This window comes from Herpailurus yagouaroundi, unplaced genomic scaffold (genome assembly GCF_014898765.1).
Source record: "Herpailurus yagouaroundi ecotype Mexico unplaced genomic scaffold, PumYag 142, whole genome shotgun sequence".
Lineage (NCBI taxonomy): Eukaryota > Metazoa > Chordata > Mammalia > Carnivora > Felidae > Herpailurus > Herpailurus yagouaroundi.
The window spans coordinates 28,205,215-28,224,889 of NW_024412397.1; the positions used below are offsets into that span (position 1 = coordinate 28,205,215).

The 19,675-nt window shown below is 39.9% G+C and overlaps 1 protein-coding gene across 6 annotated transcripts in view; it reads right to left on the minus strand.

Moving 5' to 3' along the window:
- Nucleotides 1-189: 189 nt before the first annotated feature.
- ARK2N (arkadia (RNF111) N-terminal like PKA signaling regulator 2N) overlaps nt 190-19,675 on the minus strand; it is an 87,955-nt gene continuing 68,469 nt past the window's right edge. For 2 of the 6 annotated variants that reach the window (XM_040478919.1, XM_040478924.1), the window contains 3 exons: nt 12,083-12,209; nt 10,939-10,992; nt 190-3,653 (listed from right to left, as the gene is read on the minus strand). In XM_040478919.1, coding sequence (XP_040334853.1) covers nt 3,464-3,653; nt 10,939-10,992; nt 12,083-12,209 — 371 coding nt within the window. In that variant the 3' untranslated portion in view covers nt 190-3,463. Of the gene's footprint in view, nt 3,654-8,889; nt 8,958-10,938; nt 10,993-12,082; nt 12,210-19,675 lie in introns of all 6 variants that reach the window. The other 4 variants (XM_040478920.1, XM_040478925.1, XM_040478921.1 and 1 more) reach the window with 3 other exon arrangements.

Here is a 19,675-nt window from a genome sequence, read left to right on the forward strand (position 1 = left end):
TCATGGTAAGAGGAGCAAAAGGCTTCATATGACCTTTGTACTCTTTAAAAAACAAAACAAAACAAAACAACAACAAAAATATTTCCTAGTTATCCAGTGATTTCTCTTTTAAGATCACTACCCTTTAAAATTTGTTAAAAGAATAAGAAGTATGTAGTGTTTTAAATAAAATGAAAAATACAACAGCAATGGACTAAAATACGTGATTATTTTAAACAAACAGTGCACAATCTGAGGAAGTTTGGTTAGGGCGCAATCATTTTTATATATACATGGAAGTCACATCATACACATAGTGGAAAACAGAGATTAGGGGGCTCGTTGCATTTTTAAAAAAAGTTTAAACTAAAAGACAACATTGTGTCCCCAGCTCTTTCAAAAACTTTGTGACACAGTATAAAAAGCAGGCAACAAATTCATTTTGAAGTTACCTATGGTGGTGCTATTCTGCTAAAAGGAACAGTGAACAATGGACTAAGTTAGAAAATCAGACAGTTCATATTCACAACTGATGATAATAAAAGCAGAATTTATGCAATGCTCAACTGTAATAAATCCTGGAGTCCACTCAGTCTGGCCCCTTCCATCAGAATGGAAAGACAACTACTGGCGAGTAGATGTATACGCTCTAGGGCAGCCAGGATGACCTGAGAGCTAGTTACTGCTCTGTGGTTTCACACTGGAGGGGAGGGGAGGGAGGAGCTTAACTAAATTGGTGCCACAATCCAACCCGTGACCCAAGTGCACCACTTGAGCAGAGACACTACTTTGAATGATGTTCTGTGGAGCATAAAGAAGTACTGATGCTACCAAATGCCAACACTTTAGTTAAAAAACAGTTCCTTTAAAAGAAATTTCAAATGTCATTGGACTTGTTTCCCACAGAATTCTATCAGTAAAACACCTTGCCAGAAGCCACACCCTCACTCTTCTGGATCTGGCAATGAAAGAAGAGCTCAAACAGTGTCTCTACAGTTAGTAGGTGGAAAAATCCCAACCCTGTAGGGGGAAAAAAGCTGAGTGTTTCTACCATCCCTGCCTCTCCCCTTTTTGCATGTTAACTTCTAAATCGCTGTTCTGGCAACCAGTCGGGTAGTCAGGATGCTGAAACAGGGGCAGGTGTGGGAAAAGTGCAACCTGGTGTAAAAACACAAGGCCACAGCGCTCTGCTCCCAATCCACTGTGCATATAGCACACCAGAAGAATTCTCTTTAGAAGGTGACTACTGGGGGCTAAAGAAAGTGTGTCATGGGAAATCACCTGCTGTGTGGAATCAAACAAAACATAATAGTACAGAATAGGTAATGCGAAAACATTCTTTAAAATGGGGCTCTGCCCTGATACTGGGGAAAAAATAAGCTGCAAAAACTTCAAGTCATATAATCCACTCTATTCTTGTCCCAATGATTTTCCTGGAAAACACAGACCAGAAATTGTACATTTCTGCTTTGTCTAGCATTTTAATTCAAGTCAAAAACAATGTGTAACAGTAAAATTCAATAAATTAATCCTAAAGTAAAATGTGAAGGTCCAAGGATACACCAGTAGTGAATCTGCAGAAGGTCCTATTTAGCTCTGGCCTCTGGATCTTTGGTTTTTGTCTAGAACTGTGGCCATGTGAGAGATCTGATATATGAGGTGCTAAAACTTGAGGTTCATGATCTTTTAAAAGCCTGATTAAAACTAGATTGGCAGAAAAATATTAGTTGATGAATAACAGAGGCCAGATCAAATGAGATGCTACCAGAGAAGACCAAAGAACACATGCTCATACCCACTCCCATGGAAGAGGTATATGGAATAACTAAAGCAGCAGGAAGAAGGGTAAAGGGATAAATGAGTCTTTATAGAAAAACTGGAGAAAAGGCCAGGCAGGTGGAGCCAGGCAGACTCTGACGCATGCGCTCGCAAGGGTGTCCCATTTGTCTCAGTGGCCACGCCACACCTACCCTGCACAGTACCATGTGCAGAACAGGCGCTTGGTACATTTAGTATGTCCACTAAATGACAACTGAAAATGGTACTTCTCGTGCTCTTTAGATAAGGAAGAGCCACCAAGGCATTTGGGGAGGGAGGCAAGGGCTACAGCAATGTTACATGGTAAATATGGAAACAACAACAAAAAGCAAACAAAAACCATGGAAAAACAAAGATGAGGTCTTCTAAGCCAATAGTACTTCACTCCTCCCCGTGCACAGTACATAGTGTTCTAACTAGGTATTGCTTGTAAAAGAATTCACTAGTAACTACAACATGTTATAGGAAAAAAGGTAGTAACTAATGCCACAAAACTCCAACACTGGCATTTCCTGAATTCCCTGAAGCTCCTAACCACCCTTTGCTTATTTAGATACTGTAAAACCTACAGTGTCATTTATGTGCTTTGCATCTGGTTTCTTATGGTTCATTTTTATTTTTCCACTTTTAGATGGTAGAGGAGAAAAATACCCAAATATAGCATCAGGTCTATTTCAGCTCAAGCGTTACTTAAAACAGTTGTTGTACATCCTTTACAGAGAGACCAGCTATGAAAGAAGGCACTGCCTTCTCAGACTTGTAAGTGCCCACAGTCTTAGAGATGAAGACAACTTTTCATATTCTACTTAATAGGTTTCTGTGTTCTCCTGTTATGTAAACAAACCAGGAAAAAAAAGCTGAGGGACAAAGATTTTCTTACTGATCTCTCAATGCTCTCCTTACATGCCCAGAAAACCTCATGGGTATCTAACTGAAATGCCTCTGCCCCAAAAGGAGACATTTTCCAAAAAATTATGAATTATTGCCACAAGGAGACCAACTAAGTCACCTTAGCAGTATTTATAAACACAAAGGGGCATATCAATTATTTGTGCTGTGGGAAATCAGCCAGGAGCAAAGTCAGGAAAGAAGGCAGAAGACTCAAGCTAAAAGAAAAGTAATACTTCTGTCTTCTATTTTTAAGGACAGGTTTTCAAATGCACATGCCCTACTAGGTGCCAATAAGGACCTGACTAAATGTGTGCAAATGCCCTAAGGTAGGAGTGCCAATGGGTGGGCTGACAGTGGTCAAGGCTAGATATTAATTTTATTACACAGAAAAATAAATACAAGATTCAAAAACTGAAATCCATTTCACCTGGTAGTTAAAATATTATTCTAAAAGGAAGCCAGAGTTTCCTAAGATTGAAAGTCACCAAGTAAAATGAAGTTGTCTAAGTTGTCTAATAAAATTCATCATTCTCCTATTCCTACTGAGGGAAAGAAGAAATTCTTTTCTCTGTGCTAAGTTATCTTCCTAAGTGACTTCTTTTAATTAAAAAAAAAAAAAAAAAAAAAAGGAAAGGGGGGCAATTTTCCATGAGTTTGGATTATACAAATGCCACAAACAGCTTCTGAGGCTGAAGCTATGACAATGAACTTCCATGTCACAAAGAGGAGGAGGAAAAGGAAGGGAACAGTGCAGAGAAGACACAGTGACATTGTATTACAGTAGGTATTTACGTCTGCTATCCTCATCCAAGGTAAGATCAACAACCTCCGCAGGTGAAGCCCAAGTCTGCTGGGGAGTCACAGCAGTCCATGACTGTGTTTGCCGGGTGCTGACATACTGCGTGCCCGAGCCATGCTTCCACGAAGAAACACTCTGAATCACACCTCCTCGAGGATGAACACACCTGCAATTGAGACGAAGAATAAAAGTATAAGCATGGTTAATCCCACTGTAGGAAAAATATAAGGCAATATGGCTTCACTAGCACTGAATGATACCTTCACAAAGATAAGCCTATATGAGTCTGTGAAATGTGAGTCTGTGAAACTTCCAACCAATATCCTTCCCTTTTTCCTATTTGTCTCCCTCCTTGCCTTTTGTCAAGTTTAGTCTAAAAGTGTCAGAAACTCCTGAGTTATGTCTAGATCTGTTACTGACAATGCATAGGTAACATGATGTTTCTCTGAACACATTTAAACCTCTGGGGTCTTCAGGACAGGGCAGAATACGAATCCAGAGCAAAACTGGGATACCCAAACAATCTTAATCTAACCAAACGACATGGTAAGAAATGTAAGTACAAGCTGTTTTAAAATAAGTCCTATGCCATACTGGGAAGAATACCTTCAAAGACAGTAATAGTAATACTCTTTTACAGATTGGATTTCTAGAAGTCTATAAGTACTAGGTCATGCATAAAGGATCAATTTTCCTTATCCTGAAGGTCACAACAGAACACTTGGCTCATTCATCTGAAGTGCTTACGTACTTTAGTTCAGTGAAAGTAGCAAGGTTGAAGTACTCAGTTAAGGTTCTTTAAAAGTGCTTTATCAGAGGGACAGAACTGCCTTGGTGACAAATCTCACCAAAAGTTCACTGGAAGAAAAAGGTTTCAAAACACTGACATAATGAATTCCACATTCCAGTCAAATGATAAAACTGAGCCTCCAGGATGAATCACTGAGTAACTGGATTCAGATGAGAGGAAGGCAGGCACTCAAGCTATCAATGCTACTTTTGTTCTCACATCCATCACATCCCTATGTAATATATGTAAGAAGTGACAGCTGGCAGGATTCTAGTCACATTAACTACTACAGTGGATCTTGAACAGCTGTTTAACAACCGGTGTACAATAAGCGATGCTGGGTCACTTGAGAATTCCAGCTTTGATACACTGCTACCTGCACTGCCAGGTTCAAAAGAACATTAGGGTAACAATGGACAAATTTTAGCTGCAGAACTGCCCAAGGACCCCTAAGCTCCTGGAAAGAGGTCCTGTTCTTACAAAGGTAGCTTGAAAACTACTCCCTTACCGAGTGAGGTGCCGAAAAACAGACCCCTCAGGGCCAGAGCAGAGCAGGGGGCAGAAGGTAGATTTGTTACCGTACCAGAGGCCCATCATCTGTTGAGAATGGGCTAAGTAGCTACTAGCCCAGAGGCTACTATGTTTTCAAAGATTAGCCAGTGAAAAGCATTAAAATAGGAGACATAAAGTCCAAAGGCTAATCCAGATCTGTCTAACGCATTAAGTACACTCAGATGGAAGTGATCATGTAATCACGGAAGAATGTCAGCCAAAGGAGTCCATTCAATGTTTACAGAAACAGTTTTGATGACTGATGGCACTAGAATACTGTTTCTTAAGCAGTCTCACCTCATTGGACAATCCCAACAGACCTATGAGGTAGATGTGGAAGTTACTATCCATACTCAATCGAAAGCAAAACGGAGGGTTAAAGCGGTTACATGATTTGCCCAGGGTCACACTGCATGAAAGTGGTGGGCCAAGGAGCTTCAAGCCAGGTCTGATGTGGAGTCCAATGCTTTTCACAACATCATGCTGTCACTTCACAAATGTGTATGTTAAGTTAGGTAAGGCAAAACACAGTGAGAGTCAGCAGAGTGCAAAGATAGGCCCAGATTAACGACTTAAAAATATAAAGTTCTTCAATAATTCAAAAGCTCATCTGTACAAGTACTAATTAAAGTAATCGTAGCTAGAAATTTAGTAGAATTCAGAGAATGAATGACTACAGAGAGAATCGATGTCATCTTTGGCAGAATTCCTAGAAATACTTCTGAAATAAAAGAGGTATTTAGTCCCAACTGCTCCCTAAGTAATCATACAAGGGATTGACTAAAAGGGATCTGAGCCAATCTGCTCATTTTACAGAAGAGAAAAACAAGGCCAAAAGGCAACTGTCCAGGGTCTGAAGCAAGGTAAGCACAGAACCCAAACAAAACGAGGTCTCCGGCAGGGAGTTTATTTTCCACTAAGTAACTATGCCTTCCTCAGACTACAGCTGAAGTACTGTACTGTGTCTGGTTGTAAGGAACACTGCTTAGCCCCTGGGAATCATTACAGCAAAGCAGATTCTAGAAGGTACTGATAGTATACAAGAGTGAGAGGTGTAGAGCCACTATTTACTACTGAGGAATGATGGATAGAGGGAGAATAAGGATATGAGGCACTTCAACTATCTAAATTGGATCACTTCTGTAGTTATGTTACAAATGATTCCAGTTACTGGAAACTACTTTAAGTACTGGACTACTTTAAGCAAAAAACAGAACTTGTTGGAAAGACACTTGAGGACCTCAAAGAACCTAAGGATGATGGGATAACTAGGCCTCATTCACTGGACTCAAGCCCCAACCTCTCAATCTGTTTCTCTTATTTCAAAATTTTAGATTCTCTGGAGAATGTGATGATTCCATCTTTAGTCAAAAGTTCTCCTGGCTCCTATTTAACTGTAACTAGAAGGTCAATTCCCAAAGAAGGGAGAATCGCCATGGAAGAAGGTGGCTACTCCACCTTGTACAGATATCTCAAGAGCAGACTAACAACCATCAATCAGTTTACAGAGGGAAGCTTTAGGTGATCATGACTATGCAACAATTACAACTACTATCAAATGGAATCAACTTCCTTTTACACTTTCAAGCAAGTGCTGGGACATCTATCAGGAATACGAAAGTATTCTAAGAAGACTTCTAAGGTTATCATTGAGTTTAAGATTTTTAAGAATACAGGCAAAACTCTCTTTTTAGAAGTCACGGGGTGCAGTGGTGGGAAGGCTCTGACAAGAAGATGGTGCAAGAGGGACTTCTGTTTTTTGTTTTTGTTGTGTTGTTTTGTTTTGAGAGAGAGCAAGCAAGCCAGACAGCAAGCACAAGTGGGGAAGTGGGGTAGGAGGGGCAGAGAGAGGGAGACAGATGATCCCAAGCAGACTCTGCCCTGAGCACAGAGCCCCATGCGGGACTCGAACTCACGAACCATGAGATCATGACCTGAGCAGAAATCAAGAGTTAGCTGCTTAACTGACTGAAACACCTACATACCCCGAGACTTCTGTTTCTTGATCAGAGTGCTAGTTACTGGAGTATGGGCAGTTTGTAAAAACTAAAGTGTACATTTATGACTTTTCTAAGTGTGTTAAAGTCAATAAAACACTCAAAAAATTTTTTATGATTTAATGACCTCAATCATCTTAAATAAAATGGTAGCTAAGAGATGGATGAGGCCAGAACAAGGCTTTTAACACATTCCCTTTTTAAATACACAGCAAAAGGACTCATGCTGGTAAACAAAGAGTGCTGGAAAAACATTTCAACTATTTTATAAGACAGTGTACATTATAGATCAACTTATACCAGATAGGGAAAGGTTTCAGGAGGAAAAGGGACCAGAACAATTGTTATAAGCCCTACAGAGATGCCCTATAAAAACAGAAGTGAGAGACTCAAAATTTTGTTAATCTATGCACATAAAATATACAGTTTCAGGTATTAACACATACCCTTTCCCTGTATGATGAAAGACACGGAGTGGGAACATACTCAGCTGTTTTTAAGTTTGTTTGTTTATTTTGAGAGACAGTGAGTGAACAAGCGGGAGAGGGGCAGAGAGAAGGGGAGGGAGAGAGAAACCCAAGCAAGATCCACGCTATCAGTGCAGAGCCCAATGCAGAGCTCAACCCCATGAACTGTGAGATCATGACCAAGCAGAAATAAAAAGTTAAATGCTTAACCCACTGAGCCACCCAGGAGTCCCATACTCAGCTATTTTTTTAATTCATCCAAACTAATTCTAGTGTAGATACAGGCTTTGTTTTCACAAAGCATTTAATCTGCATATGATTGACAATAGGTACAAAACATAATCTAGAGTCATATTTTGAGTCCAATATTCAAGAAAATGCTTAGGACTCACTTCCCCCCCCCCAAAACCTACTTTATAAACAGTAAGTTTTGATAGAATAATTTCCTGCTCTTCATATACTGAAACCAATAAAGGAGAGACTTCACAGTGGAAAAGAAAAAACAGAGAAAGAGGGCAGGCTCTCATGGTCAGCTTTAATACAGTTCATTTACTATCCTACGAAAACAACATTAAATATTAATCATTTTTGCTCTCATTTACAGAGCCTGAACATGACCTCTTAGATAACATTCCTACTTATTTTTCCTAGCTAAAGATGAAGTGAATCTTCATGGCTTCAGAGAAATGCCTGTCTGCCTCCCCTGCTTTTTTAGGGTTAATGTTTACAATTAGTTCTAGGAAGCAATCCGTCTTAAATGCAAAATGCTTCTAGCATCAACTCTTCTGTTGTGGGATGAACCAACATTAAGACAAATGAACACAGGACCAAAGACTACAGTGAGTGAGGTTAGGATCTGATTATTCCCAAAAGCTTCAGAGGACAGGTATCAAAGAAACTGTTCTAACAGTTCCATAACAGAAAGATCTGTGCTATATCCATTTATCTTCCTAGGGCAATTACCAATGAAGCTGGTAGAAGAAAAGGAAAAAGGAAAAAGAAAAGTATCGGCATGAGGGCCATAAATTAAAAGTTCTGGCAAAATTAAGTGGGCACAGAGGAGCTAGAGGTGCTGTAAAAGTCTCTATCTCATTTGCAAAGAACATCTTGTGAAACTGGACTGTCCAAAAATTAACTGCTAGAAATGATAACATTTAGGTAACACAGCGAGTTAATTACAACAATACAAGGCAGCCATAAAAGATGCACTCAAACCATTAGTTCAGAAGGCATGCTTTCTAGTCTATGATTGGAAGAAACACAGAAGCTAAAGGAACATATCAAATCTAAATTAAAAGAACAGGTAAAGATATTAACATGCAAGAAAAGAAAAACTTAAAAAAAAAGACACACTGTAACTAAAATTACTGAGTGCAGTGTCAAACAAAATTCTTCCAATAAGGAAAAACGGCAATGCAATGCAAATCAGAGCATTCCCAAAGAGAAAAGCTCAAGAACCAATTCTGAGTTTTTGAAAACTCTCAGCCCACAACAAGGTACAATACCAAAAAGAAAAAATAAGAACAGGACAACTAAATCCAAACAAAACATCTATGCATGCAAATCAAATTAGAACAAAAAGATGTGGATCAAAACCTAAAACCTTTTTCCAAGCGATAACCCTGCCAGAAGCCCATCAATACTTCATAACTGCAACCCTAGACCTGTAAAAGAAATAAATTCCAGATGAGACACAGACAGCCAAAAGAGTAACTCTGAAGCAACCAACAAGAAAACTTCTCCCCCCACCTGCTCCTCAGCTTTTAATCTCAATTATTTGGAAGATTATCATGCTTCCTCGAAAGAAAGTGCTAGAAAATGTTCAGAAAGACACAAAAGAGCCAGTAAGACTCTATTCAGTCCTCAACCCAAAGACCAAAATAAAAGACCCTCTCAGAATGACACAAGCGTCAGCTCAAAGTACTCTAACAAAACTTCTCAACGCCAACATTCTATTGTATGGGCAGCATTAACCACCACTGAGATTTCATAATACATTCGTCACCTCTAAGACTGTATTTCCACAGGATTCAAACCAAAGTATCAGAATACATCTTTATGCTTCAGAGCCTGTAAGGAAAAAGTCCTTGAAAGTAATGTTATGTACTGTATGTTATTTAAAATGTAGTCAGCCACTTGACTTAGTTCAAGAGTGGAACAAACATATCTATAGAGTAAAATGACAATCTGGATAAAAGACCTAATAAGTATGGTGAAGGGTGTACTAGACAAAGTGTGTGTGTGTGTGTGTGTGTGTGTGTGTGTGTGTGTGTGTGTTGGGAGTGGGTAGGAACTTAAAATTTAAATTTCTGAGTTTTAAGAGAAATATAATGATAATTTTAACTCTGGATACCAAAAATATTGGTAGAAAAAAAGAAGCTAAGGAGTTCATGATGGAAGAAAAGTTGAACAAAGAAGCCAAGAAGAAGGGTGGCTCACTCTGTAACATTTGTAGGCACAAGTAAACAGCAAAGAAGGGAGACTTGATATAAGTTAATAGAGAAGTGAACCAAGTAACATGTTTCGAGAGAGAAAGAGATTAAGTAATAAGCAACACAGGTTATTACCCACTCTTTGCTACTTCAGTAGGAACACATGACTAACAGTGAATTAAAATTTGAAATGTAACTCAAGACAAAATTGGTGAATGGATAATGTGCAAACTGAAGATAATTTACCCGTATCAATCTGTTAACAGGCAAGGTAAAGTTTACAGTAGGGAATAAAAGGATACTCATGTCTTCTTTATTGCAAGGAACAATGGTGAAATAAATAATGGCAAACACATGCTAAAGTAAAGGAAAAAAACCGGAAGGTCTATAGTCTTTCATCTAAAGAGGTAAGTCAACATGAAAGGAACAGATTAAAAAAAAGAGAGAACAGGAAAAAGTACTTGATTAAGGCAGAAAAAAAAAAAGGAAAAAGAATGAGATTAAGGAAAGACAGAAGAACGAAAATTCTTTCCCACCAGAAAAGGGGAAATAATCATTAAACACAGGAAAGAAAAAAGGAAGCAGCTATGCAGGAATACTTCTGGCATAAACACAAGACAGAAGATAGAAGTGGTTAGGTCTGATAAAGTGAACTGGCCGCTTTTGGGGAGAAGACATGTTAAACTATGACATAATTTTACAACCTTAAAGTCCCAACAGGTATGACCTGAAAAATGCTCTCAGAAAGTAGAATCAGTTCTAAGACAAAGGTACCTTCGATTTATACGCATGTGTATTTTGCCTGCGCTCTCTCCTCCTAAGTTCACTTTTTACATAAACAACAGAAGAAATGCTGGTGAATGTTTTCCTTTCTAACCAAAGAGTAAAATCAGATCTAAGAGTCAGGTAATGTAGATATTGTGTAGATATATGTATCTATTTGGGGAAATCAGTTAAGAAATCACAACTTAATTCTTGCAGCATAGAAGAAAAGTTGTTTGCTATATAGAACACAGATTTTCTGGAGTCTAAATTTTTGTTTTCTATATAAGTGTGTGTGTGTGTGTGTGTGTGTGTGTGTGTGTGTGTGTGTGTGTGTGTGTTAAATGTTCCTCAGGAATACCTCTGAGAGGACTATAACCAATTCTTAGGAATACTATCTAAAGCAAGAATCAGCAAATGTTTTTCTACATAGGGCTAGACAGTTAATTACCTTAGGCTTTGAGGACTATCAGGTGTCTGTTGAAACTTCTTCTCAACTCTGCCACTGGAATGCAACAGCAGCCACAAACAATACGTAAATGAACAAGCATGGCTCCATCCCAATAAAATTTTATTTATGGATAAATATACTGTATTTACGTGAATTCCATAAAACTTCCACAAGTCATAAAACATCATTCTTCTTTTGATCCCGTCCCCCCTCAACCATTTCACAATGTAAACTAGGGGCGCCTGGGTGGCTCAGTGGGTTAAGCATCTGACTCCAGCCCAGGTCATGATCTTGCAGTCTGGGAGTTCGAGCCATGCGTCCAGCTCTGTGCTGACAGCTCAGAGCCTGGAGCCTGCTTTGGATTCTGTGTCTCCCTCTCTCTGCCCCTCCCCTGCTCACACTCTGTCTCTCTCTCAAAATATTAAATACTAAAAAAAAAAAAAAAAATTTTTTTTTTTTTTTCATTAAAAAGTAAACTAGTCTTAGCACAAGGTCCATATAAAAACAGGCAGCAGACCAGTGGGCTATAGTTTGCTCACCCCTATCTTAAAGAATGACAAACTTCAAAAGTTATTTTCATAACTCTAGACAAATTTGATGTCTTGTGGCTTTTAATCCTAAAAATAGGACTGCCTGAGTCACATGAACATCACTAGAAATATACTATGTTAGGAATAGACCAAAGTAACTCGCAGGTTTTAATGAACGACAAGAAGAGGTGCTTTAGGAAACAAGCAATACAGGTATGATGTCAGATGTATATTTCCCAATTGTTTGCTCCCAACACATTTCAAGATAAAGTGAAAGGCAAGAAAATATGAATGACAGGGGGAAAGGTAGGATGACACTATGCCATAAGAGAAAAATCTGTCAAGGTATCTAGACATTTGCTAAAAATATGAGGAAAACATCAGTTCTATTTCACATGCATATATGGTTGAGATGTTCTTGATAGAAGATGCAACACATTCTCAAGCTCATTATCATGTCTAATCAAAAAGCATTTTCTAAGCCACAGGAAGCTACGAGATAGCTCCCACCATTCATGCCAGCCATGCCAGGAGGACTAACCACTTTCTTCTCACTTTATGGTTAAAATCAAATTCACATTTAAAATATGAGAATGCTCCACTGAATGTCCTACCTTGCATGTTCCTGAACTCCCACAATCTCCACTTCACTATCTGAAGAGGCAATATTAATTTCTTCATTGAGTGGTACATTGCCAGCCGATGTCTTGTCACTTGCTAGGAATCCTGGATCCAAATGACCTGAGAGAGAAGGGGGGTAAAGTAAGCACTACAGTCTGACTTCTTACAAGCAGCATGAAACACTCATTGACAGATTTCCCATCCAGGTTAATCACAGAAACAGAATTGCCATAGGAGAGCTTGGCAGAGTGAAACTGTCAAGTCTCTCATTCTCTATTCATTAGGGGGAAAAAAAACTAAGTACTTTAGTAAATAGGTATATATAAACTATGATAATACTCTATTATATTTTATTCCGTAATGCTTTTTGCATTCAACTCTAGTCTCCTTTTAAATGACCTGTATAACAGGTTTGTCACCACCTAGAGGGCAATAAGGTTCTCTACTGCTTACTGGTAAATTTTATTATTTATTTATTTATTTATTTACTTACTTACTTACTTACTTATTTATTTTTAAGTAGGCTCCACAACCATTGTGGGGCTTGAACTCATGACCCTGACATCAGGAATCATAACTCTTCTGACTGAGCCAACCAGGCACCACCACCACCACCACCACCCTCCCGCCCCCCCAGGGTAAATTTTAACAGAACAAAATTCTAAAGCAGAAAAGCTCAAAGGCATAAATAGAATAAATAACAGAGGTACTCATTAATATCATATTTACACTGGAATGCTTTATGAAAGTTTTAACAAACTTCTTTTAAACAACTTTAACAGTTTTTCTCAAAAGGAATGTAGAATTGACAAAATCTGACCCAAAACCACATCTAAAAGAAAAGGCTAGAGGCAGATCACAATTTTTGTTCTGAGCAACTAAAACATAACCTGTACGTTGCTGACAGCTCTTATTAGAAAGAAACCACATATTCTGAAAAAGCACGACAAGTTGTGGCAGTGGGACATATAAGAACTTTTCCACAAGGGGCTTCACAAAGCATCTATTACACGGTAGAATATAACATTCTCCCAACTCACAGAAAACATGAGCTTCATAGAACTCTCTCTCAACAAAGGCTAAGAGGATAACATCAAAATACACAGCCATATAAACAATTCTAACAAGAGTTAAAATAGTTCAGCTTATGTATCCAGCTCTTAAATGTTCTGACCTTTATGAAATAGAATATCTAGGAGTCAACATGAAATAAACCAAGTTGCAACAGGCACAAATTTTCAATTACTCTTTAAAGGGTATTTTTATTTAAATATATTATCATCTGATACAATACTGTTCCTCCATATTTAAAAAAAAAATCCTTGGGGCGCCTGGGTGGCGCAGTCGGTTAAGCGTCCGACTTCAGCCAGGTCACGATCTCGCGGTCCGTGAGTTCAAGCCCCGCATCGGGCTCTGGGCTGATGGCTCAGAGCCTGGAGCCTGTTTCTGATTCTGTGTCTCCCTCTCTCTCTGCCCCTCCCCCGTTCATGCTCTGTCTCTCTCTGTCCCAAAAATAAATAAATGTTGAAAAAAAAAATTAAAAAAAATAAAAAAAAATCCTTGGTGACACTTCATATAAACGAAGCACATATCAGTAAGATTTTACACATACAACTCTCCCTTCTCCCTCCATCACCTTCACATCATTCATACCAATGTTTCAAGGTCACTGAGAAACCTTGTACTTCCATACTCCTGCGAACTTATAACCCTCTTGGAAAATGATACACAGTCACAAAGCAAAAGTCTTACAATTTCTATACCCTCTGACCTTGTAATCCCATCTCTGAGAATTTAATTTAGTCCAAGGGAAAAAACTTTAAATAAGCAAAATGTTATGAGGTCCAAAGATAGTGACTACAGTCTATGTAGAAACTTGGGGAAACATATGCATAACACAGAAAGTGTCACGTACAACACTTTAAAAATATTTTGGTGCTGGGTAAAAGTTGTAAAAAGCAATCAAGCTTGACTTGGACTGTGGGTCTTTTTTACAATTCTTTAATATTACTTTTACCTTTTTCTTCAATTGAACACGACACTGATGAGAAAAAAGACTAAAAAGCTTAAAATGGCTTCCAGATACAACAGGTAATTGAGATTATATTACAGTTTGCAAGGGCTTGTTAAACTTTCTGTATTAACGAATAGCCTAAATAGGATTCTACACACTGGCAGTGGGTAAATATCTTTGAACGTCACAAGCAAATGAAAGGTGGCATTCACCAGATAAAGCCCAGTTTTGTTAAATCTGGGTTGGTTGCTTAAATGAAGTATGGTTAAATCTTGATTTGCTAAACTCAGATTCTTGCTCTGATGCCAACACCTTGTTTGTGGCCAAGTCTTTTGTCTAATTTCTAGTTCAATGTTGAAGTTAGAACTATCATCATATACACTATTCCTACTACACTTCTAGGAAAGAATACAAATTGATAGTCTCTTTTTTCAAACCTTCAACTTGTCCATATTCAATCTTTTCAGCAGCCTTGCTTTGTGCAACTATAACAATTTGCTTCTTCTATTTGTTCCTACAATAAATACTTGTTTATGACATGCTATGCACTAGGTGCTACGAATACTATAGAGATCAAAGACAGGAGGTGCAGTGCCTATGCTCAACTCAACGAGCTCACGATATACTTGGGGATTCGAAAAAGCAGTACATTATACTATGGCTTGAAAATTGCTGGGGGGTCTGGGGGGCTCAGTTGGTTCAATGTCCAACTCTTGATTTCAGCTCAGGTCATGATCCCAGGGTCGTGGGATCAAACCCCGCTTTAGGCTCTGCACCGAGCATGGAGCCTGAGATTCTCTCCCTCTGCAGCTTGTTCGCTCGCGCGCTCTCTCTCTCTCTCAAAGTAAAAGGGGATGGCTCAGTCTGTTAAGTGTCCATCTCTTGATTTTGGCTCAGGTCATAATCTCACAGTTTGTGAGTTTGCACCCCGCATCGGGCTCCATGCTGACAGTGCACAGACTGCTTAGGATTCTCTCTCCCTCTCTCTCTGCCTCTCCCCTGCTCACTTTCACTCTCAAAATAAATAAACTTTTAAAAAAAGTTTTAAAAAGAAAAAGAAAAAAAAAAGAAAATTGCTCAGTCAGAGAGCAATTTAAAGATATGGAAAAGGGAGGGAGTACCTGCGTGGCTCAGTCAGTTAAGGGTGTGACTCTTGATTTCAGCTCAGGTCATGATCTCATGGTTCATGGGTTTGAGTCCAGCATCAGGCTCTGTACTAACAGTGTGAAGCCTTCTTGGGATTCTCTTTTCCTCTCTCTCTGCCCTGCCCCCACTCACCCTCCCTCCCTCTCTCAAAATAAACAAACATTTTCAATGCTTTTTTTTTTTTTAATGTTTGTTTATTTTTGACACAGAGAGAGACAGAGCATGAACGGGGGAGGAGCAGAGAGAGAGAGGGAGACACAGAATCCGAAACAGGCTCCAGGCTCTGAGCCGTCAGCACAGAGCCCGACGCAGGGCTTGAACCCACGGACCGTGAGATTGTGACCTGAGCCAAAGTCGGACGCTTAACCGACTGAGCCACCCAGGCGCCCCTAAACAAACATTTTCAAAAAAATAAAAAAGACATAGAAAAGGGAAATTTCCCAGACTTAAGAATAATCAAAGACACAGAGCTCTCAGGAAACAGTAGGCACAGATGAGAGGAAGTAGCAATACGGAACACTGTGTTGCCCTTTAGGGTATAAAAGTTCAGTGAGATGTGGGGTAATATAGTAAAAGCAGTAATGGGAAACAAGGCTGGCAAAGTCAACAGAGTTCAGATCATAGTAAGAAGTCTGGAACTTGACCTTGAGAAGTAGGAAACCACTGAAGAATTTAAGCACTGACATGATCTGATTTTCCATTTTTAAAAATTGCTTTTTGGTGTGTAGAAATGGAACTAATATCAAAGCAGGGAATATTAGAGGCAAGAAAACCAGTTAGACTGCTATCCTGGATGAGAAAGGACTATGGCTGAACTAGAAAAGAAACAAAACGGGGAAGAGTCTGTGTGCGTGTATACACAGACAGTTAGTAATGGTGGGCAATTCAAAGTAAAAAATGATGGCTAGGTTTCTGATTTAGGTAACCAGATAGAGTAACAGTGCCCTTTGGTGCACCAATGAACAGCTGAGGATGGTTGCTTAGGACGTGATAAGGACATGCTTCTGAGATGTCCACGGGGCAGCTGGAGGTACTGTTCTAAAAACTCATGTCAGAGGTCGAGGGAGAAATAAAGAGTCCTCAGCAACATCTGGGAAGGTAAAAGTTAACAAGAGGAACGAAGAGGGCCTAGAACAGAATGCTGACGAACACCAATAATTAAGGGTGGGCGCATGAAGGGGAGCTCACCAGGTTAAGTGAGAGGTAGTAAGAAAACCTTAAGATGTGAAGCCAGGACACCATGGAATGATCATTTCTAGGAAGAAGTGCTTATCAATGCCCAACAGAGAGGCTCAGTGAGAAGAGGGACTAAGTAGAGTCCACTAGAATCAGTAGTGAGATGACTACACATATACCTTGGCAAGAAGAGCCTCAGGAGCGATAAGTATAAAGCCAATGTGGCAAGGCAAGCTGAATGATAATGCAAAGTCAGGAAGAGCAAACACATTTAAACAGTTATGCTATGAAAGAAAAGGCAAAAGGATAGTACTGAGAAAGAAAAAAATGCGTTTGAGGGAGGGGAATGCGTGTGTATGAATAATCTTAAAAGATGGGAGAGACCTGGCCAAATTTGGGGGGGAAAGGCAGAGAACAAACAGATGTGATGGCAGAAGGCTGAGGCAATCTGCATCTGTGAAGAATGTGGGAAGGCCATGTGCAGAGCACAGGTATGGGTAGGGTAGCAGGGTGGGGGTTCAGAAAAGTGAAGGAACACTATGAAGAAAGAACACTGCCTAAGGAAAGACAGGATCTGCCGGGCAGCACTGAGAGCAGGCTGCAGATTAGGAAGTTAAACTCAACCCTCAGCTCTACAGCTATGTGATTTTCCTCCAGCTACGTTAAGCAGCGTGACACAGGCTCCAAGTGTGCGTACAGGGATCTGACTTTGCCAGCTGGGTACACCAGGAAAGCTGGGGAGCTGGCGAAGGAGAGGTGAGCTTAAACATGCTAGAGTGGGTAAGAAGTGAGCAAAGGACCGGGTGGCAGGTCAGTGAGGCAGAAGAGCAGTGCAAAGGAAGTAACAGCATGAGAGGACAGAAGAGGCCCCCATGGAAAAGGAGAAAGCAAGAGCAAGAATAGGAGGAAAACCAGTGGTTAGGGGAAGTAAACACCGTAATTCAACCCTCTTGGCTACCCACAAACACAAGCCTCTGGGACCCATCCATTGCTCTCCAGTCTGGTCCTCTACTCGGCTGCTACTCTCCCTTGCTCCATCCAGCCACCCACTACTTACCTTCCTACAACCTTTCCAGTGCCCTCTGGAATGTCAGCTCCATGGAAAACTGCACTGTTTTTTTCCTTTCACCTCCCCTGTGGAAACCGAACTCCTGAAAATGCCACCTAGCCTGACTGCTGCTAGGTAGCTGCTCCTACACCTGACTTTCAGGACCAGAATCACTGACAAATCCTGTTGTCCATCCTCATGTACCAACACCAGTAGCCCCTATCTCCCAGGGCACTTCCCTTGACTGCCAAATACCAACTCCAAGACGGTTTCACTCATCCATGAAACATTACTGGCACCTCACTTAGTGTCTATTTTATGTCCCGCTATCATGATTCCTTATTCTTATATGAGTGCTCATTATTTATGTGGACAACCACCCCAAAATTCTCCATGCCTACTCTCTAAGCAGCTGAGCCCCAAGAGGCACTTAAAACTCCCTGTAGTAGGGGCACCTGGGTGGCTCAGTTGGATAAGCGTCCAACTTCGGCTCAGGCCATGATCTTGCAGTTTGTGGGTTTGAGCCCTGCATGAGGCTCTGTGCTGACAGCTCAGAGCCTGGATCCTGCTTGGGATTCTGCATCTCTCTCTCTCTCTCTCTCTCTGCCCCTCTCCCGCTTGTACTCTGTCTCTCTCTCTCTCTCAAAAATAAACAAACTTTAAAAAAACACACAAAACAAACCTCCCTGTGGTAGACTCACAGCAAAGGGCTCAGCCCTTACCATCCCCAAAATAAACAAGATAACTGAATTAAACCAAACTAAAAAAGCAGGTTGTGGGAGTCATGGTTTCTATAACTATAGTTATTACTATAATTGTAACTAAAATATAGTTATATTTGATTACCCAAATCTTTTCAACAGTAATTAAGAAAACATGACAAGAATACGACAGAATTAGTTCTTAGTGCCTCTGTGCCCAGTTCTATCTCCATAGTTCTTTTTTAATTTTTTTTAATCTGAGGGTAGCCCGCAATTCTAATTTATGATTCCAACTTGTGAAATGTTCTGCCCCAGTCATCAATATTTCTAAATAACCGGTCTTCACTGATTAGGTCCCTCATTATTATAACCATATCACCTACAGAACCTCATTTCAGATCTAGAAATATCATCACTTTTTTAAAGAAAGGGGAAGAAATGAAAATTACTATGCTACTTTTGCTTACAATTTTATTACAATATCTTAAGAAAAACAAGGTAACTGTCACCAATATTTAAGATTCTTCTAACTTTATTCATTCATTATGGATCTAGAAACTAGTAATTTACATACTGACTTCACATTAGAGCAATTCAAATCATTCTGGCGGTGCAATTTGGGCCATAAAAATTGTAATCCAACCTTGCTGGTATTTACAGAACTTGTGTGATGTTCTAAAATTGATCACTTAAAATCAGGTTCTCTGATAACCAGTATCTTTACTGCTTAGTCTAAAAATCGGTATCAAATAGGAGCTCCTGGGTGGCTCAGTTGATTAAGCATCCGGCTTCGGCTCAGGTCAGGATCTCATGGTTTGTGAGTTCGAGCCCCACATCAGGCTCTGTGCTGATGCTCAGAGCCCGAAGCCTGCTTCAGATTCTGTGTCTGCCCCTCTCCTGCTCATGCTCTGTCTCTGTTTTTCAATAATAAACAAAAAAAAATATTTTTTTTAAATCAGTATCAAATAAGTAAGGGATACTGAGGAAAGTGATAGGGACTAAATACAAATTTCTTGGTGAATATTAACTCTAGACTAATGGTGTGAAAGTTGTGCCACATTTCCTGTCAGAGCCATTAGATAAAATGTGCCATTCAGATAACAAGTCAGCTGAGACCCCACCAAGTCTATGGGATGCCATGCTCTACAAGAGACACCAAGGCTTTCTCCAACGGCCAGGAATACATCCCCTCTTCTATCTATTTCAGACCCAGGACTATTAGTCCTTTTCTCTCAGCGTAACACTCTTCAGAATGCCATACATTCCTCTGGGAGCTCCTGTGCAGGGCTTAGTTCTCTGGCCCCTGGGCCATCCTCCACTGTCATCCCTCCAACTCGTGACCTCATAGGAATCCAATGACAGAGCAATGGCCAAAGCATACACAAAAGTGAGTCTCAAAGATGCTATGGAGTTCTCAAACTGTCAATGGCAATTAATCTTTCCTGTTTCAGGATAAGAATAAGCCCTGTAGAGAAAGTGTAAATACCACAATTACCATATA